This window comes from Onychomys torridus, chromosome 4 (assembly GCF_903995425.1).
Source record: "Onychomys torridus chromosome 4, mOncTor1.1, whole genome shotgun sequence".
NCBI lineage: Eukaryota > Metazoa > Chordata > Mammalia > Rodentia > Cricetidae > Onychomys > Onychomys torridus.
This window is the reverse complement of record NC_050446.1, coordinates 41,724,533-41,751,755: the sequence shown is the minus strand read 5'-3', so window position 1 is coordinate 41,751,755 and position 27,223 is coordinate 41,724,533. Positions and strand designations below refer to the sequence as shown.

Here is a 27,223-nt window from a genome sequence, read left to right as displayed (position 1 = left end):
TTTTTGTAGATCTGAGTAGTGGTTCTTGACTTGGGGGTGATGTGACAATCCATGGGGCTTTTTTTTTTTTTTTTAAATCCACGCAGCACTAGTGAGTGGGAGAGCAGCCGTGGGATAGGCTGGAAAGCCAGTTGTTAAACATTTCTAACACACAGGTCAGCCCCAACAATGCACAAGTTTTCGACCACAGTATTAGTAGACACCTGTTGACAAACCCTCTCTTGGAGGAAATGGAGTAGAATATATGTTTCCCAACTTTTCTTATCATACAATTTACCTTGGGGGAGCCCCAGGACTTATTAAAAACACAGACTTCAAGACCTGTCCAAACCTACTGAATCAGAAAAGTCAAGAATGAAGCTTGGGAATTTCTATTTTAAACAATTTCTTGGGGTGAATTTTAGGATTAAATAAGTTTGGAGAAACAGTAGGTAGAAATGAGTGGCCTTTTAGCTTCCCAGCTGAGTCCTGGCTGTTTTGTGTTCTGGCCTATGACTTTTGACCCAGCCTTTGCCCGTTACTTTGATGAGTCTTGACTTTGTGCAGTGGGTCAGGGCTCTTCTAGTACTTGGGGGGGGTGGTTGTAGGACCGAAGGAAGAAATCAGAGCAAGCTCACTATAAGCTCAAGGGCTAGGATTTCTCTGTGAGTATAATTGGGGTGTCTGCTGATCTCAGGAGCCAGTGCCACCTGGGTTCATTAAGAAGTCATTTAGTTTAGGTTCAGGAGTGACATTTTTCAAATCATTTTGTAGGAATTTTAGACATGTTTACTTTTAAGACGTTTTGCTTAGGTTCCTATAATGGTCATCTTGGAATCTTTCCTGGCAGAGGTTTGGGACTGATTTAACTTGTATCTTTGGTCAGTATTTCTTTCCAGAACACATGGTGTCTTTTGCACCTGAGACCAATGGTGACAGATCCCCTACACAGATCCTGCAGGTAAAATGTTTTCCTTAAACTATGTAAGAACACCAAAATGGAAACTTTTGTATAATTTTCCTGAATTTTTGGCAGATTTTGAAATATTGTGGCCTCCATGATTCATTTTTTTCCTGAAGATGAAAAGGAAAAAAAAACTTGAATAAATAATTTACAATCAATAACATTTTCTCTCCTGATTGTAAAGAATTTTCAGAATTAAAAAATGTCTTCTGTGAAAGAAAATCTGCAGGTGATTTGTACTTAAAAAATGTGCATCTTTTTGAAAAAATGCACTTCCCAGTAAACTGCAGACATTTTACTGGTAGGTATTTAGTATAGCTTTTGTAGTAAATAGCCTCAGTGCTATTTGAGAGAAAATACATAGCAGTTCAATGAATGGAAGTGGTGTGCAGGGCATCCATTCCATAAGCCAGCACTTGGAATGGTGTGAGAGAAACACATACATGCAGCCCTAAAACATCGTTAGCATCTCCACAAACTTAGCCTATGACTACTGGGCTCATTCCTGTCACCCTGGCTGTGGCTTGGGATGGTCATTTACCAGGCATGGTCTTTACAGTCAGCCCACTGTTTGCCTAATTTTATTTTCCACAGATTCAGCGATCTGGCATCCACAGTTGTTTTTCACAGGTTCATTAGTGCTATTTCAGCTAAACCTGGTGTTCACAAATTCAATTAATAGTAATGGTCTCTAGTCCAGTATTCAGAGCATGCTTTTTGATATATTAGGCAAGGGATGTTTAGCATAGATTTGTTTCCTGTGGATTTTTAAATAGGGTGTTTTTTTTTTAACACTTAAGAATATTTGATAAATAGTGTTCGTTTCAAGAGACTCTTTTTTTCTCCAAGCAGCTTCCATGCTGTGGGGTCTCTAGAGGCAACCCTTGGGGTAGGAGAGTAGAACCCAAAGCTTTGCCTGTGGCCACTTCACTGATTTGTGTGATGTGGTTGCGGGAGGGAGTCTTTCTTCCACCTCATTCCCTAATTGTCCTCTCCCATGATTCCCTTGCTTTAATGTTAAATTATAATAAAAAGGAAAATCACAGGCTTTGGAATCAGATAGTCCAGTGGACGCCTTGACCTCTCCTCTCCACAGAGGCAATGTCTCTACTTTTAAAAGGTTTCTTCTCTTTCTAGCATGACCCTTATGACTCTTCTTTAAAAATTTAATTGGTTTGGTTTAATAACTTGGAAAGCACTCAAACTAAAAAAAAAAAAACCCTACTTGCCTGTTTTGCATATCAATTAATTAATGGCTCATTGCATCAAAATTTTTTAGTGATTTACTTACAAATGTAAATATTTCCTATCAGCATTTCCCTGACTGTATTACAGGCCTTTAGGATATATTTCCCCATTTTAGTTAATTATTTCTACTACTTTAGACTTTTTCCATTTTTGCATCTGTGTACTCATAGGGATTTCTGTTTTCATTTAGGAATCACTAATGTATTTTCACAATCTTAATAAGGACATAACATAGTCACTTACGGCTGTCCTTTTTCTTTGCCCAAGCATCACATGACCACTGTCCCAACTAATGACTACATTGTAAGAAACTCTTTCAAATCTGAATGGCTTAAAGTATCTGCTGGCATTTTACCAGTGATTTTTGTGGGGCCTGAGTTGGATAAGAGCTCACTGGCTGGCTCAGTTCTGTGACTGTTTGTCTCAGGGGCTAGAGGCTGAGCATCCTCTTCAAAGCTGATTTTCACTGTCTCTCCACATGGTGTCTCATCCTCTCCAGGGCTTTCCCAATATCATTAGGTTTCTTACCCTTGGTGGTCTCAGGTAACCACTTTTTTTAAAAAAATAAAATTTAAATCTGACAGCTGGTTTCCATGAACCAATTTGTGGAACCCATCAAACTAAGACTCTACATAAAACTGGTAGTGTTACTCCAAACAAATTCTAAGGGTGACATACTTTTGAAAATTTAGGGGGTGAGAAACAGACGCCACCTCTTCATGGCTCAACAGGATAGAAGATGCTGTTAAAATTCTCTTTAAAACTTCACCCTGCTATGCCCACCTAAAACTAAAATCACAGGAGACAAAGAGAGATTGCGTGCTTTATCCTCACTAAGCAGGTGAACGTGACTTAACTGTCTGTGTGATGAGTGAAGTCAGGATACGAGCCCTACAGTATTACATAATATCCTTTATAGGCAAAGTACTTGTTTGTGAATCTATAGGAAAGATGAAACATATCAGGACATAATTCTCTAGATAATGCCCACTGTCAAGTAGAAATTCAAATAACTTGTGATTTTGGTTTCTATCCATTTGTTGATTACTTTGAGTGTTTATTTTCTGCAGAGCCTTAGTTTGGAACTTGTGCCAGGTTTTTGATAGAGTTCTATCAAGCATGCATTGTAATCTCTGCACAGCACAGACACTACTGATACTGTTCAATTTTGCGTTTTTCATGTCTGACAGGTAAAAGATTATTGGCATCATTGTTTCCATAATATTATGAAAACATCTAATGTGTCTTCCAGATGTTTTTAAGCTCAAGCACATATCCTGAAATCCATGGCTTCTTACATGCAAAAGAACAGGGAAAGAAGTCTTGGAAAAAAGTTTACTTTTTTCTGAGAAGATCTGGTTTATATTTTTCTACTAAAGGCACATCAAAGGTAAGCCAAGGTATCTGGGGGTATGTTATGAACTATCTGTTAGCTTGAAGATATCAAGTTTGACTTTGTTATGGCAATTTCATTCTTAGCTGATGTCAAGAGTTGGAAATTTGTCTGAATCCTAGCCATCTGCTATAATACTTTTTAAAAGTCTTTGAACTTAATTTACACTGATTTTATCTACTCTATAGCATTCATGGAACCTGGATGCTCTTATTCCTATATCAATGGCATCATTTCCTCCCACTACAAACCAATTTTCTGGTTCTTCATCCTCATCTGAGGCTTCAGATTTTGAAGCCTAATAGGATTTACAGTTTTTCTTTTCAAAAGTACACTTACTTCATTTTATGTGTGCATTGTGCTGTGTGCCTGAGTGTATGTCCGCGTATCACATGCATGCATGACCCTGTAGTGATCAGAAGAAGTGTCAGGTGTTCTGGGAATGGAGTTATAGACAGTTATTTGTCCACTTAGGAGCTGGGAACTGAACCCAGGTCCCCTATAAGAGCAGTAAGTACTCTTAACCACTGAGGTGTTGCTCCAGCTCCTACACCTTTGGTTTTGTTAATCTGGTTTATATGATCAGTCTCCAGAGGCAGGCAAAAAAAAAAATCTATCATAAGATCTGGGGTAATAATATTTTAAGCGCTGCCAATTGATATCATAATATTCTTCTAATCCACATACGAGGAAGTGAAACGGCTCAGTGAATAAGGGTGTTCTCTGCTAAGTCTAGCAACCTGAATTCAGGATTGTTAGAACTCACACATTGGAAGGAGAGAATTGACTCCCACAAGTTTTCCTTTGAAACCTCCATAAGCACACCATGGTGTACACACACACACACACACACACACACACACACACACACACAAACATAAAACACACACAGATAATAATGTAATTTATACATGGAGATAATTTTAAATTCACCCGCTTAAAAAAAATGGGGCCATAAGAGAACTTCAGTTTTTAGACCTTAATACGTATGCCATCCCTTGTACTACAAGGCATGTCTATCTAGAAAGAAGACTATTTCTCAGTTCTGTTTTTCCTATGAAAGGGTCTTGATTGAATACTTCTACTTCCAAGGAAGTGAAGGTTGCATGGGAGTTACTAACCACTACCATAAGGCTTGGAGATATGGCTGTGAATTACATGTTAGTGAAGCCTTAAGTGCCATGTGCCCTCCTCCTTCCTTACATAGCACATGTACATTTACCAAGAGATTTTCATAAGTCAATTCTAATAGCCTTTTAGTATGCATTTTATTATCAAATTAGGTTCTATCAGAGAATATATATTCTAATATACCACAATAGTGAGAAAACTTTTTTATTTTAATTCCTCATTTTATTTTAAAAAAGATTTGTAGCGAGTCTTTTCTGTCCCACCTGCCATCTCCCAAGTAACCACACAGAAACTTATTAATTATGACAGTTTAGCCGATATCTTAGGTTCGTTTCTAACTAGTTCTTATAACTCAAATTTACCCATATCTTTTAATCTATGTTCTTTTTTTTTTTTTTTTTTTTTTTTGAGACAGGGTTTCTCTGTGTAGCTTTGGAGCCTGTCCTGGAACTCACTCTGTAGCCCAGGCTGGCCTTGAACTCACAGAGATCCTCCTGGCTCTGCCTCCTGAGTGCAGGGATTAAAGGCGTGCACCCCCACCACCACCCGGCATAATCTACTTTCTTTCATGTGGCTTGGTTACCTTTACTTTGTAAAGCCCCTGCTGCTTCCTCTGTATCCCTGACATCTCCTACATTCTTGTTTCCAGTGTCCTCTGTGCCTGGAAGTCCTGCCTAGCTATTGGTCATTCAGCTTTTTATTAAACCAACCTGAGTGACACATCTTCACAGTGTAAAAAAAGATTATCCCCAAACAGAAGTCTTGGTACATGCCTTTAATCCCAGAACTTTGAGCCAGAATCAGGAGGATCTTGGTGAACTTAAGGCCAGCCTGGTCTAAACAGTGAGTTTCAGGATAGTTGGGACTATCTAGAAAGACCCTGTCTCAAAAACTCAAAATAAATAAATAAATTTAAGAATTTCTGCTCTATTCTCCAAAGAAGTACACTTTTTAGACTAAAATGCTTAGGAATAGTGACATGCAATGACATCTTTTGAGTTGGAATAGCTTACTGGTAAATGAAAATGAAATGTATTCCAATTTAGACAAGGTGGTTCATGCTGCTGAATGTAGTGTGTGTGTGTGTGTGTGTGTGTGTGTGTGTGTGTATGTGTGTGTGTATGTACTGCTGCTAAACACTGTGCATGCAAGACCACCTGGGATCTTGTTAAAATGCAAATATTGACTCAGTGGGCCCTGAGTGGGCCCTGAAATTTTGCATTTCTAACAAGCTCCCAGGTGAGACAGATTCTCTGGTTCAGTGACCACACTTCTAGTTGCAAGGTTTTGGAGAACAAATGCATTTTGGCCAGTTTTGATTATACAGTCAACCTCAGAATTAAGCACTTCTCCAAGTTATTAACCTACCACAGAATGATGTGACCTAGTGATTTCCCATGGCCAGCTCCAAATCTCTCGGATTTTCCCGAAAAGAAATAGCCGCTCATGATTTCTCTTTGCCCTGACAATCAGACACATTCCATCCCAGGTAATTTCCCTGCACTCATGTGTGCAGGCTCCTCTCCTTTTGTGGAACAAGATGGCCACACAGACTGCTGTCAGGCAGCAAACAGATGTGAGAGGGATGGTTATGTCTGAAAGAACCTGATATTTTCTTCTTTCTCCATTTGCTTCTCCAGAAGCCAAATTTCCTCCTTTGGTAGAACCTACCACACAGAACTGAGATGAGGGGAACGCTTTTAAAAGCCTTTGAGGCTTTCTCTTTTCATTTGACATGATGGTTAATGAGAATAGGAAACTTAAAATAGGAATTTGTCTGTTAATGGAAGGAAGATCGTAAACAAATCTCCACCTGTCAATTTAAATGAAACTGTATGTAGCTCCTGGTTATCTAAGCAAGTGGCAAGCCCCTCCTTTTGTTTTTGTGACATTGCACTGGAATTTTGTTTGAGATAATTTTTTTGGTCCAAGTTGTAAATTGTGTAATATGAGAAATGCAAAAGATATTATGAAAGCATGCACCCATTTCAACATAAACTTTTTTTTTTTTTTTTTTTTAAAGGAACCACGGCATTTGCAGTTTTTCAGCGAATTCAGCACTAGTAATGTTTACATGTCACTGGCAGGCAAAAAAAAACATGGAGCACCAACTGCCTATGGATTCTGCTTTAAGGTACAGGCTTAATGTTTTGATAGATGAATAAGGCAAGCCTCAGTCTTTTAGGTAAGCTTGAGTTTCTGTCAATATTTTTTTGAAAAGAGGTAGAGTTCCCTTATGTATAGGAGAATTTTAGTGGCTTTTATTTCAACAGGTGTTACCTTCAAGATATGCATTAACAATAAACAATGTGCTGTGGCCTTCTAGCCTAACAGAGCAGGAGGGCCCCGGGACCTGAAAATGCTCTGTGCAGAAGAAGAGCAGAGCAGGATGTGCTGGGTGACCGCCATTAGATTGCTTAAGGTAATCTCCCAGGAGGGTTGGGTGCCTAGTCAATGCTCCGAGCTCCATAAGTGTCTGAAGACACCTCTATGTCCACATGTGAAGACCCTGTGTTACTCTGTGTGGCTGTATGAGAAAGAAGAAAAATCACCACCACCAAATGTGCTCACTATCTTTAGTTGAAGAGATGATCATACAGAATAGAGTGTAACCCCAATTTCCATGTCTTTTGTGTGTGAAATAAGTGTTCTGTGTCTAGAAATGACTCATCTTTACTGTTGTGAGTCTTATATATACAGCCTGTGTAGCTGGATGAATGGTCTAAACCCACAGGGAATTGTATTTAAAAAAAATTTCCCCCTGGATATTGCTAATTAGAATTATTTTGTGTTCTTTTTTTTTTTTTTTTTTTTTTTGTGTGTGTGTGTATGTGTGTGTGTGTGTGTGTGTGTTCTTTGAGAACTTCCTACATCTTTTGATCATTTGACCATATTTACCATCCCAACTCCAACTCTTCCTGGATCCACCCTGCTTCCCTCTCAGGTCAACTTTTTGTCCTTTTTCCTGCCTCCATAAAGGCCAATTTGTGCTGTCCAAGTGTTCTGAGAGATGTGTCTTTACACAGGAGTGTGGTTGGCACTCTTAAATAACACTGACTCTCCCTCTCCCAGCAGCTACTTTTTATCAGCTGATGTCTATCTAGCTTAATAGGTACAACTGAAATTATTGTATACATTTTATTTCGAGTATGTTTTTTAAAATATCCCTTGTATGACATTGTTGAAATTAAAGTTCTATAAGTATAATTTGTTGATGAACCTTTTGAAAAGAGTTAGGATGTTTTAAAGGTAGATAAAAATAGGAAAGCTACAGAACTGATTTCTTCCAGATTGTGTTGAAAACACACATTTAGGGGCCAGTAAGATGAATTTGTTGAAAACATATTGACCTGAGTTTGATCCCAGAGACCCACATGGTAGAAGCAGCAAACCCACTCCCCACAAGTTTTCCTCTGACCTCTGCATGCATGCTAGAACATGTGTATGGGCTCATGCATATGCAAACACACAGAAATGAATACATAGATAAAATGTAAAAAATAAACATATTTACTTTAAAAGTGTATCTGCTAGTAAATTTGTCATAACTTTTCAGTGATTGACCATTTCCTTTTGAAAATCCTGCTGTTAGTTATAATTGGGGAAATCACAAAAAAGGTACAACCCAAAGAATGTGCCCACCCATATTCTTCAGTTCTCCATTGCTACTGAAGTTTACAAATATGTGATTTCCTACCATTGTTAAATCTTCCTAACAACATGGAAGTTTCAGTATTTTCTGAAGCATTCTTCATAATTCATATCTGAGAACTGGTATCATTTTCCAGTGTATATCATGTGTATTATACTAATTTTATCCTATCATGTACCTTATATTTTACTAATTATCATGTATCCTATCACTTCATATGTTACCAGAAAGGGATTTAGATAACAAAGTATGTACTCACGCCAGCTTTGTGATGTGTTTGGAAATGAAAATGAGAGAAAACTGAGTCTTGTTTGATGTCTTCAAGTGTTCCCATTTTCTTTCTGCTGAGGCAGAGGAGGAGGTACGCTTCCCTCTTGGCTGACAGTTAATGTATGTTCTAGGCCCACTGCCTTCCTGTCTTTGTCATTCAGTTTTTACTGTCATTAGAATGTGTCAACATTTTCCTGGCACCGTGGGTGGGAGTGAGACCATAATGAAGACAGAAGAGGAGAGAAAGCTGGATCAGGTGTCATGTCGGGCGGAGGGGAAAGCTTGGTCTTGTAGTTTTCAATGTCTTTTTTGAGTTAAAATTTGTCATTATCCTAATATGAACAATTTATGTTTGACACATTTAGTACGTTAGGCAACCATCACTTTCATTTAGGTTCAAGAGAAGATAATGCTCTCAATAAGTAGTCTCCCCCAGGCCCTGATAGCCACTGATCCGAGCTGCCTTTATGAGTTCACCTCTTCTGAGAATGAAATGGTGTATGTAGCCTTCCACAGAGGCATTTCATGGACATTTGAATGGTTTCGATATCTTGATTGAGGGTATGTTTGTCATCCTAACCCTGGAGAGTCAGAGATACAGGAGTCTCGGGGACATGCTGGCTGGCTGTTGTAGCCAGTCTATGAGCTTTGGCTTCAAAGTGAGATTATGTCTTAAAAAATAAAATGGATCATGATTGAGGAAGATACAAGGCATGAAGCCCTGGTTCCAAACACATGCATGCCCACATGTATACACTCATCTACATACAAAACCACACACACACACACACACACACACACACACACCACGCAACATAGGAGACATTCTTTTTTTCTATGGAAAATACTCCAGTTACATAGAGAATTCTAGAAAACCCGAGGCTTGGAAAAGAGGCCCATCGCTTCTGTATTGTGCTGTATCCTGGCTAAGTGTCAGCTCTTATCCTTCCCATCAATTAGAACTCAGCCAGCTTCTCTCTAGCCTAGTTTGGTGCCTATCTGCCCCTCCATGGGACAGGCAAATGTTGAGATGACCCATGCCCTACCCCTCGGCCAGAGTTAAATGCTTTCTAAAGACCCCCAACAGCACAGAGGCACTGCCAGGATCAGGGACAATACATCTTTGAAGAAAACTGTCTTATTAGTAGGTAGCTGGCTTTTCAATGCTGATAAATAAAAGGTGGCCAAGCAGCATGTTTCTTGTGAAAGTGCTGGTTTGAGGTTACTATCTGTTCTCTAAAAATGAATGTGTCTAGGAATTAAACTCCTCTACTTTTCTTTGTGAAGTTATTGTTGGCTTGGAGTTAAATTTCATTAGGTCCCATTAATGTCAATCAAACTTTAAATTATTATTATTATTTTTTTTTTAGAAATTGAGAAATAATTGGATAAAAGAGTCAGCATGGAGGATTTTAAATGAGAATGGGTTTATATTAGTGTTAAAAATCAAAATTTTGAGAACAGTAATTCTCCTCTCTGGCAATTTTTCCTAATTACCAGATATATTCACTTTGTGGGATTTACTTTAAGGAAATATTTTAGTAGAAAAATAGCTCTTCTAGAATTTATCCTATGGGTAGGTTTTGATTCCTTGGTTCTATATTTTCTATTCAGTCTCTTTATTGGACATGACCCTCCACCCTCTCGTTTTTCTGAGTTCAGGAAACAATTTAATGTATGTGACCCTCAATGTAGAAGTTTCTAAGTATTGTGCAGGCAGACAAGTATGTCATAGGCCCACACTTGCCCTGGGAGGCAGCACAAGGCACAGGGAGCTGAACTAGACAGGCTGCAAAAGTGAAAGAAGGTGGTCCAGGCTGGCAAACCCACCAAGAGATCTGCAACCTGCTTTTAAGAAAGACCCCAAGCTGGGTAGTGGGGCTCAAGGTCTACTCTGGTTGAGGCCTGGTTAAGGCTTCCCAAGCCAAAGAGGTAGGTATCATGGGTCTGATGATTGGACTGTTCTCAGAGGTAATTTTGGTGTTGCCCATTCCTCTCTTCAAAGTGGAACAGACAAGAAATGATCATCTTCAACTGGAGCTAATGGTGTATTTTGCTTCCCAAAGCTGTTACCCTTACATTCCATGCTTTCTTGTCTAGACTCCCTGTTGCATTACACTACTTGTTCAGATGCTGCAGGAGTTGTGCACAGGTGGTGATGGTTGTGACAAAAGCTGGTGGTGCCAGGAGGAAGGTTGAGGCCTGTGTTCAAATCCAGGTGTAAGGACCTAACAGAGTTTCATGAGAGCTCCATGCAATGGCGATGATTGAAGAATATGCCAAAATAATTCTATCAGGAAAGCTGTCCATCTTACTGTTTTATTTTCTTTAGCAAAGTGATAAATTCAAGGGGAACACATCCAGATTGTTATGCAGACATCTCCAGAGTGGATTTGCTCATAGCAGCCTGTGTGCTTGTTTCTCAAGGGTATGATCCCGGTCTACTTTCCCATAGTAGCCTTCTAGTGAAGTCTCCATGATACTGTCTCCTAAAAGTAAAGACCCCACCAGCACTTACCTTTGGAAAACTGAAACTCTGTCTGAAATCCAGTTCAGTCTCCACTTCTTTGATGCACGAAGTCAAAAATAAATGCCATAAAAATAGCTAAAGAAAAAAATGGGCTGGGAGATATTCCAGCCGATAAGTGCTTTTATAAGTGGGAGGAACTGAGTCACTAGATTTGTGGGATTCCCAGAACCCGTGTGAAAAGAAGGCTGGCTTGAAGGCATATATTTGTAATCCCAGCACTGGGAGGGCAGAGGCAAGCTTGGGCCTTGCTGGTCATCCAGCCTTGCCTACTTGACAAGTTCTCTGACAGAATGTGGCTCTTTTCTAAAAAAGAAGGTGGAGAAGGAGAAGGAAAAGGAAGAGGAGGAGGAGGAGGTAACTGAGCTCTGAGGAATTACATCTAAGGTTGATCTCTGGACAACACACACACACACACACACACACACACACACACACACACAAGTGGTTGGGAGGGGGCAGACATAGGCCCACAAACATATGCAGACAAATATTTATGGAATATAATAATAATAATAATAACAATAACAATAACAATAATAAAATATAATAATAATTATTATTATTATCAGTATGTTATCCACATAGGACATAGGAACAAATTTATAATTTACTTAGTTAACAAAGCAAAATTCCACAATCAGAAATCAGAGGGACTGAATTTCTCAGTGATGCTTAGGTTGTGGAGGTTTTACAAATATCATTGTCCCCCAAAGGATACCATATTTTCTAAGTAAGCTTTATCACTAGGCAGTGTACCACTCAAAATGCTTATACTATAATTTGGCACCAAGGAAAAATGTGAATTTTAGAGCTTTGTTCTATTGAGCTACACTAAAAGCTTTGTGTCTAATTAAAAACACTTCCTTTGTATATGTATCCTTTTAAGGCTCTGAAGTTTGTATTTCAAAACATTGGTTGCTTGCTTGTTTTAAGAAAATGTTGGGTAGGCAGTGGTGGTGCATGCCTTTAATCTCAGCACTCGGGAGGCAGAGGCAGGTGGATCTCTGTGAATTTGAGGCCAGCCTGGTCTACAGAGTGAGTTCCAGGAAAGGCACAAAGCTACACAGAGAAACCCTGTCTCGAAAAACAAAACAAAACAAAACAAAAAGAGTTGTCTATTTGTTCAACCTAGAGTCCTTCTTGTTACCTAGCCTCTCTGGGCCTGTGGGTTGTAGCTTAATTATCCTTTACTTAACAGCTAATGTTCACTTATAAGTGAGTACATACCAAGTGTGTCTTTCTGGGTCTGGGTTACCTCACTCTGGATAATTTTTTTCTAGTTCTATCCATTTGCCTGCAATTTTTCCCAGTTTTTTAAAAAATTTATAATTTAATTTAATTTTACATATTGGCCACGAATTCCCCTGTCCTCCCTCCTCTTGCCCCTCCTCCAGACCCCCCCCCCCCATTCCCATCTCCTCCAGAGCAAAGACTCCCCTGGGGATTCAGCTCAGCCTGGTAGATTCAGTCAAGGCAAGTCCAGCCCCCTCCTCCCTTCACCCAGGCTGAGCAAAGTGTCCCTGCATAGGATGACATTTTTTTTTAACAGCTGAGTAATGTTCCATTGTTTATATATATACACCACATTTCCTTTATCCATTCTTCAGCTGAGGGACATTTAGGTTGTTTCCAGTTTCTGGCTGGCTGTTATGAATAAAGCTACTTTGAACGTAACTGAGCAAGTGTCCTTGTGGTAGGATGGAATGTCCTTTGGGTATATGCGCAAGAGTGCTATAGTTGGGTCTTCAGGTAGATTCTCAATTGTCTGAGGAACCACCATATTGATTTCCATAGTGCTGAACAAGTTTGCGTTTTTGCCAGCAATGGAGGAGTGAACCCTGCTGAAGAGGGGGAGGAGGGACTGTGGGAGCCAGAGCGGGTGGAGGACACTGGGAGAAAACAGCCTCAAGAATTAGGACTCATAGGGGCCCACAGAGACTGAAGTGGCAATCACAGAGCCTGCATGGGTCTCTGCTAGGTCCTCTACATATATGGTATGGTTGTTGGCTTAGTGTTTTTTGGGGGGCTCCTAACAGTGGGAGTGGGGGTGGTCTCTGACTCTTTTGCCTGCTCTTGAGACCCTCTTCCTTTTACTAGGTTGCCTCATCCAGCTTTAATATGAGGGTTTGTGCCTAATCTTATTGTAATTTGTTAAGCCATGTTCAATTAATAGCTCTGAAGGCCTTGGGCTCTCTCTCTCTCTCTCTCTCTCTCTCTCTCTCTCTCTCTCTCTCTCCTTTCTCTGTCTCTGTCTTTCTTGGAAGGAAAATGGAAGAGGGGTGGATTTGGGGGAGAGGGGAGGTGACAGGAAACTGCAGTCAGGATATATTGTATGAAAGAAAAACATATAAATTGTAAAAAAGAAAATGCTATAATTCCTTTTATATGGAAAATGTATAACTATGAAAGTGTCAACATTCAATTGAGAACATGTTTTTTTTTGTGTGTGTGTCTGTTCTGCAGTATGGCATGCAGCTGTACCAGAATTATATGCACCCATACCAAGGTAGAAGTGGCTGCAGTTCTCAGAGCATATCACCCATGGTAAGGACCAAGGTTTCAAATCTAGACTTTATAATTATATTATCTACTGCTGCATTATACTAGACGTAATTGTTGTAGTTTGATTTTTGGCTCTTTTCCTTCTTTGGCTCCTTAGATCTCCCCTCCCAGATTTCTCCTTCTATCTATTCTCTCTGCCTGCCAGCCCCACTTATCCTTTCTCCTGCCTTTCTATTGGCCGTTTAGATCTTTATTAGACCATCAGGTGTTGTAGACAGACACAGTAACACAGCTTCACAGAGTTAAACAAATGCAATATAAACAAAAGTAACATACCTTAAAATAATATTCTAGTACATATAATGTTTTTACATTTTGACTTTTGTTCTCAAGTAAAGTAAAAATTCCTTTGCAACATTTTAATATAATGTTATAAAGAAGTTTTGTTTTATATTTTATATATGTTTGGTTTCTGTAATAAAAAAGAATACAGAAATATATATGAAACACTGTATGAAAGCCAATAAATTTTATGCATTAAAGTAAAAAGAATTAAAAGGATTTTGTGAGCTATTCAGGGTCATAATGACATTTGAAAATTAGATCATGCTGGGCAGTGGTGGCATACGCCGGTAATCCCAGCACTTTGGAGGCAGAGGCAGGTGGATCTCTGTGAGTTCAAGGCCAGCCTGGTCTACAGAGCTAGTCCAGGACAGGCTCCAAAGCTACAGAGAAACCCTGTCTCAAAAAACCAAAAGAAAAAGAAAAAAAAAAAAGAAAATTAGGTCATAATAAGATAATTTGCTGAGTATTTTTCTTGGCATTGTGGATTATGCCTTAATAACCATTGGTTTGAGTTGTAGATAGATTTCTTTCAGTATTAATTTAGTATTCTTATAGCCAAGTACTATACCATGATTTAAAATTTGGAGGTACATTATGAATATCTAGGATATTCTGCATTCTGATATTTTAATGATAGTATTTTTTAAGTTTTGGGCTCTTAAAAAGCCAGTTGCTTTTTGGGAAACCGTAAAACTGGAATGTAGCCAGAATCTAGGTCATACATGACATTTGAACAGAACTGCTTTCCCATTTGTACCCTGGATGATGCTTCATAGACACACACAGACACACGTCTTGAGCTTTCTCTAGAACTTAATTTTCATTTGCCATACAATAACACAGACACTTATTTCTGAACGTGAAGCTCATGTTCTCCTCTTTTTGCTATAAACCTTGATGTTGAGTGCATTCAAAATTCAGATGTGTGTGCCTGTATTACAAATTAGTTAATGTGCATGTTTGAAATCTGTGTTTCCACTGAGCTCAAAATACATTCTTCATGGCTGTGACCAAGGAAGATACATGCATCTCACATATCAGGTAGCAGATGAAGTGCCCTGCTCTAGGAATGAGGCATGAAATGATAGAGCTATAGAGAAAAAGCCCTCCAATTTTGTAGTTATGTTCCTTTAAGTGATAGAAAAATAACTTTTTATTCTGAAACATAATCTTATAAGCCTTAAAATAAGAAACCAAGGAATATGATGGATTTTATGAAGGCAATGTCTTTAAGGTGGGTGTTTTTTTACTTTGTCAGCTTACTTTTATCTTTCAATCCACTCATATATAAAAAGCATATTGAATTTTCTTATCTTAATCTTCTAAATCTCTCCAAATTTCTTTTAGGGTTTGAAGTTATTAGGATGAATTTGTTAACAGCAACTAAGCGTTTGGAGGCAATTATTGTTTAATGTCCTTTTAATCATAGGAAAGTGTCGTAATCAGACTCCTTTCCATTCCCATTACCGTCATTAGCATACAAGCGTGGGTCACGGTTACATCTGTCCACTGGGGAAAGTAGAAAATGGTGGCAGTAAAGGTGGGTGTGATACTCTCGTTACTTGGCCGCTGTGTGTCGGAAGACATACTCCATGAGTGACTCTTGTTGGCTATGGGGACTGAAGAGAGGAAGAGGTCCAGGTGCATGTGTGAGAAAGACCTGTCCGTGGGGTGGGGCTATGATCAGGAAGGGCAGTGTTTCTGACTTTTATCCATGTGGTTCGTAATTTCCATGGTGGAGACTTAGAAGCTCCAGGAGGCATTTTGCTCATTTTGGTGTCAGTGGAGGGTCCCACTTTTCTAGGTTATTATGGAAGAATTAGAAGCTTAATAGATGCCAAGCCCTGTCACCTACCGTTGCTGCTTTTCATTTAGGCATTTCTTAATAGGAAGTCACATATAAAAGACAGGATACCCAGTTACACATTTAAAGGCATAGTGTATGATTTTTTTCCACATATACATTTTGAGAAGAGAAATGATAAAAGAGATTCCTACACCATAATGAACACCATAGTTGTAAAACTGCATATAGCTACCCCTCATTGGCTTTGAGATGAGAATCAGCAGCAGCCGTTTCAGGATGCCAAATGTATCTGATTCTTCACAGGGCAGAGTAAGGATTCATGTGAAAGCAGGGCCTGTTGATAGGGCCCTAGCTGGAATGAGGAGACAGGAGAAATCGACCAGAGTTCCCTCTGTTTTCCACTTTTGACCCTGACCCATACATTCTAAACTAAAGTTCTTCCCTGTGCCTCCTACTTTGCGGTCAATGAAAAAACCCTAGACAAGACACAGCATGCCGGTTACCCCTTTTACCATAAGCTGTCTGCATGACTTTGGCTAGTCACTGGTTTCCTACTGTGCATGATAAAGGGCTTACTGTATAGTATTTGAGGGTTATCATAGCTCTACTGTCCTGTGCTCTGTAGGAATGAGATGAGGTGACAATATAGGAGAAATTCTGTGCCCTTTTTGTAATGAGGGGCTGCAAATTGATCCAGCTTGTTCAAATGGGATGGTGTGCCTTGTAGCTAAACTCTTAAAGAGACATGTTATGCAAACTGCACTAATAGTGGGTGGATCCGATTTCAAAGTGTGGGTTGGAAAACCCAAGCTAGTCCCAGGCCCCTTCTGGTTTTGAAAGAAGGCAAGGCTATGACAAGCATGGACTGCTTCTTGGGGAATGTCTCATTCATTCCCTCAGAAGAATGGGTGAGAAGAGGAGGCGAATAATTGAGAAATCCAACCAGTTCTGAATGTTATCAGCACTGCTTTCCTATGTAAAGGAAATTGAGCTGAAAATGACCTTTCCAGGCTGTCAAAATCTGCTTCACTTCTATTTCTTTGTCCACCAAAGGTAAACTATTAATTTTTCATCCACCACCTGCCATTCCGTAGAAAACATTTGCTGCATTACTGTTTTCCCACGGTGTAGTTACCATAGCAAATACAAATGTTCTCTGCTTGTCTTGCAGTCTCCTTGCGTTTGCCAGGTAATTATGACCATGGGATCTTGTTTTACATCCTTGCCTGCCATATTGAGGGGAAGAAAAAGAAAAAGAAAAACACGAAACAACTGATGGTGTTTATGTTTCTTCCCCAACATCATTTTTATGTTATCAGAAACTTGAGAGTTCAGAACCATCTTGGCATGTGGAGGGAGAGATATTATAAGAATCAAGCTATCATTAGGATCGAGGCCAGTTACTCTGTGTTGGGGCAGGTGGATGATTTTCATTAAGGTCGGCAAAGGAGAGGCATATCCGACTGGTCCACAGCCCAGCACAGAAGGTCACGGGGTGAGAAGGATAAACTGAAGTGGGACAGCAAATAGAGATTACAAAGACAGCATCAGCCAGGAAAGAGCAGCTGTCAGTAATAAAAACTCGACACAACAGACAGCGGATTGCAGGCCGGTCTCCAGAAGAGAGGTGAGCTGTAATAAGACTGCAGCTTCTCTCACATGTTTTGAAGAGAAAATAGCAGATGCTAATAAGTAGGGGTCTGTGATGCAGTGATAAAGGAACCCTAAATTCTTTCTTGTTGATACAGTTTCGTGTGAAGCCCACATGTGACCATAGTCGGTTGGCGGAATCCTCAGAGATGTATGAAACAGCACTCCCCAAAAGTCCCCATGTGCAGCACGGCTTGACTTTACCACCATCACCCTACTTTGGGGTTCCTTCCTTTAATAATTAATGGAGAATAACTTAAGTATTTCCCTTTTGTGCTGTTTTCTTTGGGGAAGCTTTATGTTATTCCCTAACTTATGAAAACAGCAAGACTCTTGGCTAGAGAGTTTGAAAATGATCTCTTTTCTGGATTCTTGGCTTGGAGGGGTGATATACTTATTAAGAGATTTATTGTAAAATACCCCCCATCCCAAATGAAACTAAGGTCCAGGCATTGGTTGTTTTATTTTCAGGGAATATAAAGCAAAGAATTAGGAACAAAACAAAACAAACAAATGGATGACTTTCTTGCTTATCTAAGGCGGTCTTCATTTTGTGGCCCTCTCTGTGGTTCAGGTTCATGTTTGTCGTCCTCATTTTTCCATGTGTCTTCCCAAGGGAGGGAAAAAGGGTGATGAATTGGGCACAGACATTTTAATAGTATGGAGATGTCTGAATTATTATCCCACTAAATTTTACTTTCTAAATAAAATTAGAGTTGAGACAAGGAATCTTCAAAATATATGTTCAAGTTGGTTCCATTATAAAACACGAGGACTTTTATTCAGCAACTATGATACATTTCAGAATGATAAAACACTGTAAAAAGCAGATTTCTCAGTACTTTGAAATTTCTGACATGGTATTCTTTGGGCTTGGGGGACAATAAATCACTATTTCCTAGAATTCTCAGAAACTTCAAAATTGTGTTCATTTTAAGGGTACTTTTTAACAATCTCCACACTATTATATTTGGATAGCTAAAATTCATGTTTAAAGAATATGTACATTAAAGATTAATAATAAAAAAAACATGAATACTAATTCTAAGTAGATTCTGGTTGACTTAAAGTATACCGTTTGTAGATATGAGTTTTATAAAGAGCTATTCCAGGCTGGAGAGATGGCTCAGGGGTTAAGAGCTCTGGCTGCTTGTCCATAGGACCTGGGTTTTTTTCTCAGCACCCACACAGTGGCTAACACATCCTCTATAACTCCAGTTCTGGGGAATTTAGTGTCTTTTAACCTCTCTGAGCACTATATGCTTGTGTTGCGCTGGTATACATGCAGATAAAACACAAAATAAAAGGCTATTTCATAAGTAGTTGAACCAGACATTTAATTGATAATTGATAAAAAGCTTAGAAGTATGAACTAATGGATCATTTTAACATGAAGAGTTATCCTTTGCTCAATAGACATTTTGCCATCTTCCTGGAAAAAATGAAGAGCTAGCTTTATTTCGGAGTTCTACTAAATCCATCCATTCAGTGTTTACTTAGTTATCTTGACAGAAAACTCACTGGACTAATGAATGTTAGACCACCACTTTACCTTTTATATGTATTTTAACTTTTAAATTTCTGATAGCCACATTTGGAATCCTGTAGGAGGCACAGTTTAGAGAAAGCATTGGAGAAACAAGAATTGTTAAACACACAGGCCTTTTTTCTTCAAAGGGAGAAAATGACTGATGCCTTGTCATCTAAAAGCTGGAGAGGATGTTGTCTAACAACCTGTGATGTTTTTGCTGTTCTCTGGAGCCAGCCTTCTGGAATCCCCCAATATCCTGAGCATTGTTTAGGCTCTCATCTCCCAGTGACTAGAACCCATCGTTATGAAAAAGGTCCCATGTACTTTGCATCATCTACCAACAGACTCCATTCTTGTGATTATTAAAATCCTTCCCCCTTAGGCCCTTCCCCTGAGTAATATATATTAGTCAATAGAACCAGTTCTTATAGTAAAGGTCACGGGTGCTTTGCTGCTTTGCAAGGGAGTTTCTATGTAGCTATGCCTAAAGCTTTGTTGTGATAATTGTCATGTGGAGACTTTCCCCCAAGTTTTTCTGTGTTAAATATGTAGCAGAAATAAACTGTGAGGTCAGACTCTGGAAGTTTTGACCCAGCACCTGCTAAAGTGGTGCAGTTCTTCACCTTGCATGGGTCATTTCCCTGTTGGCCATGACACTTGCAGGGACCTTGACAGAATCCCAGTCCAGAGCAGACACATATGGACAGGAAAAAAAATTGAAGGTTAGTAGTAAAATATATGTTGATAGTTCAAATGTTTTTGTTCTATTATTTGAATTTTTCAGAGAAGCATATCAGAGAATTCCCTCGTAGCAATGGACTTCTCAGGTCAGAAGGGCAGAGTCATAGACAACCCCACTGAAGCTCTTTCAGTTGCTGTTGAAGAAGGACTCGCTTGGAGGGTACCAATAGTTTCCATTTTCTCAAATGTTTCTGACTTGAGTCATTTTAACCAAGAAGTTGAGATTTTATTTTTGTTTGTTTCTTTTTTTTTTTTTTCTTTGCTCAGAAGAAAGGATGTTTGCGCCTGGGGAATCACAGTAGCCCCACTGCCCCATCCCAGAGCTCTGCTGTGAACATGGGTACGTCTACTTTCGGTGCTAGTCAATCAGGGGATGGAGAACCAGGTCGATGTTCCTCCAGACAGAGTTGCATGAGATAAGCTGGGAAGTGCATGTAATGAAATCATGATCACATCAGACAGACAAACTTTGTCTTCCTTCAGCTATCCATCGGTCCCAGCCATGGTTTCATCACAGAATTTCTAGAGATGAAGCTCAGCAGCTGATTATCCGGCAGGGACCTGTGGATGGGTAAGTTGGATATTTGCAGTCTGAGTGATAATGTTTGGATTTTTCCCCTTATGAATGATGATTATTTAGCACATACTAAGAAGTTTTAACTGTGGCTTATCACAAAGACGAGGTACGTTTCTTCTTTAAGTGTAGTTTGTCGAAGTATTTTAGCAGTATTTAATATTTTGTGCATAAATAACCAAATAACAGGATACTTTATCTTTGACCAATTAGCACTAATGTCCATTTTGTTTGTGTGAATGCCATCATCTCAGATACTAATGGATGAGTGGTGACATCCAAATCTCTTTGACGTATCAACATTTGGTTTGCATATATAATAGATATAATCCCTAATATATTTTATAGCCTGGTGTGGTCTTAAATCGGGTTTCTTGGATAAGTCGCAAAATACATTAATTGTGAAGTTTTTTCGTGTATATTTTGAATTCTTGCCCCATTTATTTTTCTTTTTATGTCTTTATTGCCACTTCTCTAAAATAGTATGTACCTATAAAATTTCTTTTTGGTGATATCTCTTATTATTTTTAATGAGTATAAGAGAGGAAGATAAAATAAATTGCCAAACATTAATAATCAGAAGGATTTTCTGTTTTACTTGGTATATTTCATCCACTTAGTATAATTCTACCCAGATTTCTTTCTCAAATACAGAGCAAATGGGGGGGTGCATTGGTATTTGAAAGGAAAGAAAGCAGTATCCATTTAAACAAGTGCAAAGATTGGCTTAAGATGTTGACAGTATTGAGTTTTTTTGACACTGGCATTAGACAAAGATGCACATTTACACATTTCATTAGACTCTAAGAAGAGACGTGACTATGTTTCTCTACATGAAACATCGTCCTTGGGGTTATAAATTTGATGAGCTGCAGAGCTACAGAGAAGAGACCAAGAAAAAAAAAAAAACTTACCTAAGTGTTTTAGAAGATTCCAGTAATTTTAGAGTCCAGTATTTGTAAATTAAATAAAATTATTGAATAAAGACTAATTTATGAATACATTTCTTTAAACGTTTTATTTTTTTGAAAGATGTGATGGTGCCAAGTAGCCCACTAGGTGGTAGTGCTGATTTTCTTGGGAAGGGAAGAGAATTACAGCTTACTTTACCACTGAAATGCCCTTTTGTCTCGTCCCCAGTGATGTAATTTCTGTGTCTCACACAGTACACATGAAATGGATGCTTGCCTCAGACATTGGCTGCCTCTTTGCCCAGGCACAGTGAGATTAGTATTGGAGTCAGCAGAGGGACATTTACACAATGTGCTTCCCAATAATTAATACAAAACTGGTTTTGCACAGCACTGCCAGTAAATACATATCCCTGCCTGGTAGTCTTTTTTCCTTAGGCCATTAGGCCACATCTTGCTTGTTTAGCCTGACATTATAAAGGTTTTATGCTGGACTCTCCAAGGTTAAAGTGCAGGTTCTTTGGGTGTTTCTTTTACTTAAAACATCTTTACCTAAACATTTCACAAACAATTTCGAGATTAATTTGTTAGAATATATAGTGGTAGAAACAAGAGGGCCTGCTGGAGAAGAAGGGCAAAAAAACCCAAACCCTATTTCATTCCAAATAATTACCTCCTTTCAGCAGCCTGTCATGACCTGTCAGTGAAAATAGTGATGTCCATTCTTTATGATGGATAGCTATGTGGGAGTACCTAGTTTCTCAGTGAGAAAAGGACACAACAGTAATTATTGATGCCACTTTAACATTATATTGGTAGTAGTGATCACACAACCCGACAAAAGGATTGTGTATTTACCCTACTATATTCCATTAGTATAATGACAGTTTTATTGTGTAAGTTTATTACCTGTTGTTTGCCAGGTTGGATAGTCTTACCCATTGATCACCCAGTAAAGGAGGCCCCTATTTATATGTATGCTTTCCTGCATTTGTATACAATATATTTCTATGAAATCTGAATATGAAGAAAGACACAATGAAATTCCTTGTCTCTCTTTAGAGTTTTCTTGGTACGGGACAGTCAGAGTAACCCCAGAACTTTTGTACTGTCAATGAGTCATGGACAAAAGATAAAACACTTCCAAATCATCCCGGTAAGTAATTGTGACTTCAGCTTTCATGGACTGGAGATGTTCTTAATGCATACGCTTCGGGAAACTTTGGTTTTCTTTTGTTCCTTTTATTAAATATAATTTGGGAGCTTGTACTTTGACTAGAGTTAAGTTTGGCAGAAATGGTTTTATGAGCCTGAATTAATATAAGAAATACAGGAATTGTAAAAATTAAATTTCTCCTTTTCCACAAAATATGATTTAGCAATACTGCATAGACCTCATGCCACCTATTGTTAAAGGCCACTAAAAAGTCCTTCTTTTGGACGTTACTAACAGATTGTTACAAAGCAGTTCTTGAAAGTGCTCTTTGCCTCCTGCCTCCTCTCAAAAATATATGCCTTTTGTTGTTTCCCATTAACTTCTTTTTAGCCATGATGAAATCAAAGGTGTGGTATAACTAATGGGTATCTAAATTATTCTTAGAACATTAAGAAAAATCTTTGTCATAGCCTGCTTTGGTGTTTCTCCTGTATTGCTGATACATGCCTGTATGTGTGCATGTGTATGGTGTGCAAACTGGAAGCCAACAGAGCGGCAGAGATGTGATCCATCCTTAGGAAGGTATTTTGTAAGATTGCTAGAAGGCTGGTGATCCCTCCTGAGTTGCCTCTTTCTGGGTTTTTCCAATAGCTGACTAAAGTCTCCTCCCTGCTTCTCTGATTATTTGTTAGTATGTGATCAGCAACCCCAGTAAATAAGAAGTGACCCATGCCCCAATGCATGACTAAAACAAACAAACAAAAAAAATAAGAAGAAAATGAAAACAACTCTAAGTGAAAACATGGAAGTTTTTTGCTTAGTAAAGAGTACAGAATCCTCACTGTTGATAGGCAATCAATGTGCTATCATTATATAGAACACTGGGAAAATTAGGAGAGAAAGAACCGACTACTTAATCAAAGAATAGATACTGCTTTCAAATGCAAGAGATATTCCCAGGAAAAGTGGCCATGGGGCTGTTTTCATGGTCCTTAGTTTTATATACTTGTTGATTTAGTCTTATGAAAATGTAGTATTCAGAGGACTATACTTGCTGTTCAGAGTATTTATCACCTCCTTTGTTTTGTTTTAAACATTTGCTCATTTGGTCATTGTTTTTCCTTTCACTGGCTCGTTGCTTGTCCTCTTGAAGGTGGAAGATGATGGTGAGATGTTCCACACCCTGGATGAAGGCCACACAAAGTTCACAGATCTCATCCAGCTGGTGGAGTTCTACCAGCTCAACAGGGGGGTCCTTCCTTGCAAGTTGAAACATTACTGTACTAGGATGGCTCTTTAGCCAATCTGTATGTGACTCACTAAGAAAAAAATGGAAGAAAACGGATGCAAAGAAGACTGTTTAAGGAGAGAGATAACAAATAGGTTGAAATTAAACCATGGTAAAAAGAATATTTCACCTTTGAGTTACAAAATGATCATGCATTGAAAATTATTGAAGACTTGGATTGGTATTACACTCATTACTTAAAATTTATTAGTTAAAATTAAATCTTAGTTAAAAAAATGACTTGTTTGTGTTCTTGTGTGATTATACACTCCTATGGTATTTTGCTAAACGTGCAACTTTAAGCAGCAAATCGTCTTTATTTATTTTCGTGGCATCAGAGTTTTCACTATGAAATATGAAGGAAAAGCTGGGGGTTGATACAGGGTATGGGAGCACATACTTTAGAGCCTGCCCTGATGAGGCAAAGACATAACAGCCATGAGTTCAAGGTCTGGCTGTGCTATAAAGTGAGACACTTGTCTCAAAGAACAAGGCTTTGGATGTAGTCAAGTGGTTCTGCTAGTGCCTGAAGTCCTGGGTTTGATCCTCAGCACAGCCAAAAGTGAAAACCAAAAACTGGTTCAGCATGATTCTTTACACACTGTATTTCGGCTATGATACCTTAAAAATATTAATAAGTATAATAAAAGCTTGAGTTATCAATTAAATGAAAATACCTACAACTTGTTGATTATAATTATAAACCATTCTGAACTAGATATATTTCTGAGTTTAAAATAGCCCACCAAAAGCAAACCATATTGTTAATTGGTAGCTAAATTATTTTTAGAAAAATTGATTTTTTGTGATAATTCATAATGTTATTAAGTCACTACTTATACTAACTCTTCTAGTAATGTACCCTTAGATGCATATTATTGAAATATTTTCACTTATTTAATTTTTTGCTTTGGTAGAGGGATTTATCTTTTAAGGAAATAATCAAAGCATAGAAAAGGTTGGCATAATTAACATGTACTTCAATACATATAATCTATGATTCTGTGACTGGCCACCCCAATATTTCACATTTATCTCTTGTTCTGGTTTGCACCATACTCTAGATCCTTTTCCTAGTAGGTCATTTTTCCCAATCCAAGCAGGTGAAATGAAAGGTTTTAAATCTAAAAATCCAAACAGCTAAATCCGTTTTCTTCTCCTTTGTATGTTCTTCTTTTAGTGTCTCACTGTGGTATCTAATCAATTTGCAAACCTGAAACACTGAGACACTGTTCTTCCTCATCTCGAGAGCTTTGGAAAAGAAGCCTCCTCCTCCTCTTCCTACTGGTCCTCCTTCCCAGCCTCTTCCTCCTTTGGCTTCTCCTCCTTTCCTTCTTCCTCTTGTTTCTTTCTATTTTAATGATTCTTGTCCTCTTTGGGGGCATGATAATAGTTATTCTTAAAAAAAAATGACTAGAAACAAAACACCAGCAAGCATTAATATATCCTTTTTTTAAAAAAACTGACCTTTGTAACAGCACCATGGGAAAGTTAAAGATTTCTTTAAAAATATTTCAGAAGTGCATACTTTAATCTGAGATAACAGTGATGTATTTTTGGTAACAGAGCTTGGAAAATATTCCCAAGATGCTATTAAAATCAGTCATTACTGAGATATAATTATTGTCAAACTTAGTTTTACATTGAAAGCTTAACTCCTGAAGTACTAAAACATAGGCCATTTGTCTGTTACAAAATCCTGGTCTGATCTTTTGGAAGGCATAAAGATACAAGGTCATCAAGTGTATCAGTCCCTTTTCACCTTCCAGAACAGGTCTGAGTAGATCTGATTTATTTCCAATTTATAAGAAACAGTTTGTGTTTTGAGTTAGAATACATTTTATTATTTTGTAGATATTCCAAATAGATAATATGATAAACTATGCTGTTCACAATACTAAACCCTAATCAATTGACCAATTTGTATTTGTCTTTGTTATTTATGTCTCTGACTGTATTCATAATTTAGATATTATAAGTCAAAGAAAATTATTGAGGAACAGTTGGTAAAGGAAAATCATTAGTTTTTATTCCTTCTGAAAATGTGTGTGTGGGGGTGAATTTAATGTGATGTTAAATCTGATGATGTCAGACACATCCAGTTGCTAGAGAAGTTCAATGTATTCCCTAGAAAATGTGAATTGCCTTCCAATTATTTTCCACTTTGATTTAGCTCTGTTCACTCAGTTTGCAGTTTTGGATAAGGATGAGGATGGATCAACCTCGTTCTTCTCTGTTTATTCACATGTTGCAGTGTGCTCTACTCCTTCAGAGAGGGGAGGATAGGGCAGAAGCACCTGTTCTCTATTCTTTTGTATCCCCTGAAACTTAAAGATAAGAGCATTATTATGAAATATTTAAATAACCAAGAAAACTAGATAACTATTATTAGGAGTATTTTATTTAAAATTAATTGCTTGGCTAGTGTGAATAGACTAGATTGGTATTTTGGTTTCGCTTTCTTCCAGAGTGCTTACCATTAATTAATCAGAGTCCTCTAAGGCCTCTGACTTTTGAACACCAACATTGATAATTGTAGACATTTTAATTGTATGTTTACACCTCAGATTATACTGTTTATGAGGAGGAAAGATTGTTATTGCAAAGTTACAGAGCAGTTCCCAGAGCTAGCCTCCCTATTTAAAAAGCTGTTCTCTCTATTGCCAGACATTTGTAAGCTCCAAGGTGCTCTGGATTCATCCAGTGGCTAGGTGAAGCTTATGGACACCTTTCATAGAATGCCTTGAAATGTGAACGATAAATAGACTTCAAACTAATTATGTAGCTATATAGTTCTGTATCCTTCTGCATCTAGATGACCTCACTGCAAACCCTGATGTAAGTTTTTTTTTTTTTCTGTGTCTACTTCTGAAAGAGTGTTTCTATTTTCATGTAAATCCTCTTGGTTTCTATCTTGTGTTCTCTGGAAGCTCAGTGGATGACTTACCATTCTACTTATACTACCAGTAGGGTAGAATAATTTTCTTTGAATGCAAGGTCCTTGTAACATTTGCTGAACATTCATCGACAGCTCCATGCCTACTCTGGGATGTATCATCTTTGCCAGTCTTGGCTTCCACTTTGCCCATCTGAGATGTTTAGGAATACACATAACTGGGGTACTACTAGTAATGTCTCCATCTGAATGTTCCTTGGGCTATAAGTTTGGTATTTGCATAAAGGAAAGGCCAAACTCTTGGCTAAGCATGTGAAAAATAATCACTTCAAAATACATTGCAGAAATTTCTCAAGTATGTTTCACTCCAGTATAAATGCACATTTTGTAGCTGTAATGCCATGTGATCAGTTCTTTATCATGCCAGTTTCCCTAAGTTTACAAAATTCCCAACTTTCTAATTCAACCCCACTCAATACACAGACAGTAGGAACCAGAGTGAAGATGCCAGTTTGGGTTTTACATTATATGGGTTTGAGTTCCAAACCACTTCCAGTGGCTATGTAGCCCTAGCCAAATAAGTTTTTTCAACTCTGTAGTGTGTTCCACCACTGCTACCACCACCATCATCCTTTTCATTGCCACCGCTTCTTCA

General features: G+C 38.3%; 1 protein-coding gene across 2 annotated transcripts in view; it reads left to right on the top strand.

Moving 5' to 3' along the window:
- Grb14 (growth factor receptor bound protein 14) overlaps nt 1-23,912 on the top strand; it is a 103,783-nt gene extending 79,871 nt beyond the window's left edge. Inside the window, exons 5-14 of one of the 2 annotated variants that reach the window (XM_036184095.1) lie at nt 866-940; nt 3,444-3,581; nt 6,739-6,849; nt 7,042-7,137; nt 13,631-13,711; nt 19,787-19,903; nt 20,011-20,083; nt 20,227-20,314; nt 22,291-22,384; nt 23,538-23,912. In XM_036184095.1, the coding sequence (XP_036039988.1) occupies nt 866-940; nt 3,444-3,581; nt 6,739-6,849; nt 7,042-7,137; nt 13,631-13,711; nt 19,787-19,903; nt 20,011-20,083; nt 20,227-20,314; nt 22,291-22,384; nt 23,538-23,684 (1,020 nt within the window). In that variant the 3' untranslated portion in view covers nt 23,685-23,912. The remainder of the gene's footprint in view (nt 1-865; nt 941-3,443; nt 3,582-6,738; nt 6,850-7,041; nt 7,138-13,630; nt 13,712-19,786; nt 19,904-20,010; nt 20,084-20,226; nt 20,315-22,290; nt 22,385-23,537) is intronic. The other variant, XM_036184096.1, reaches the window with a different exon arrangement.
- The last annotated feature ends 3,311 nt before the right edge of the window (nt 23,913-27,223 follow it).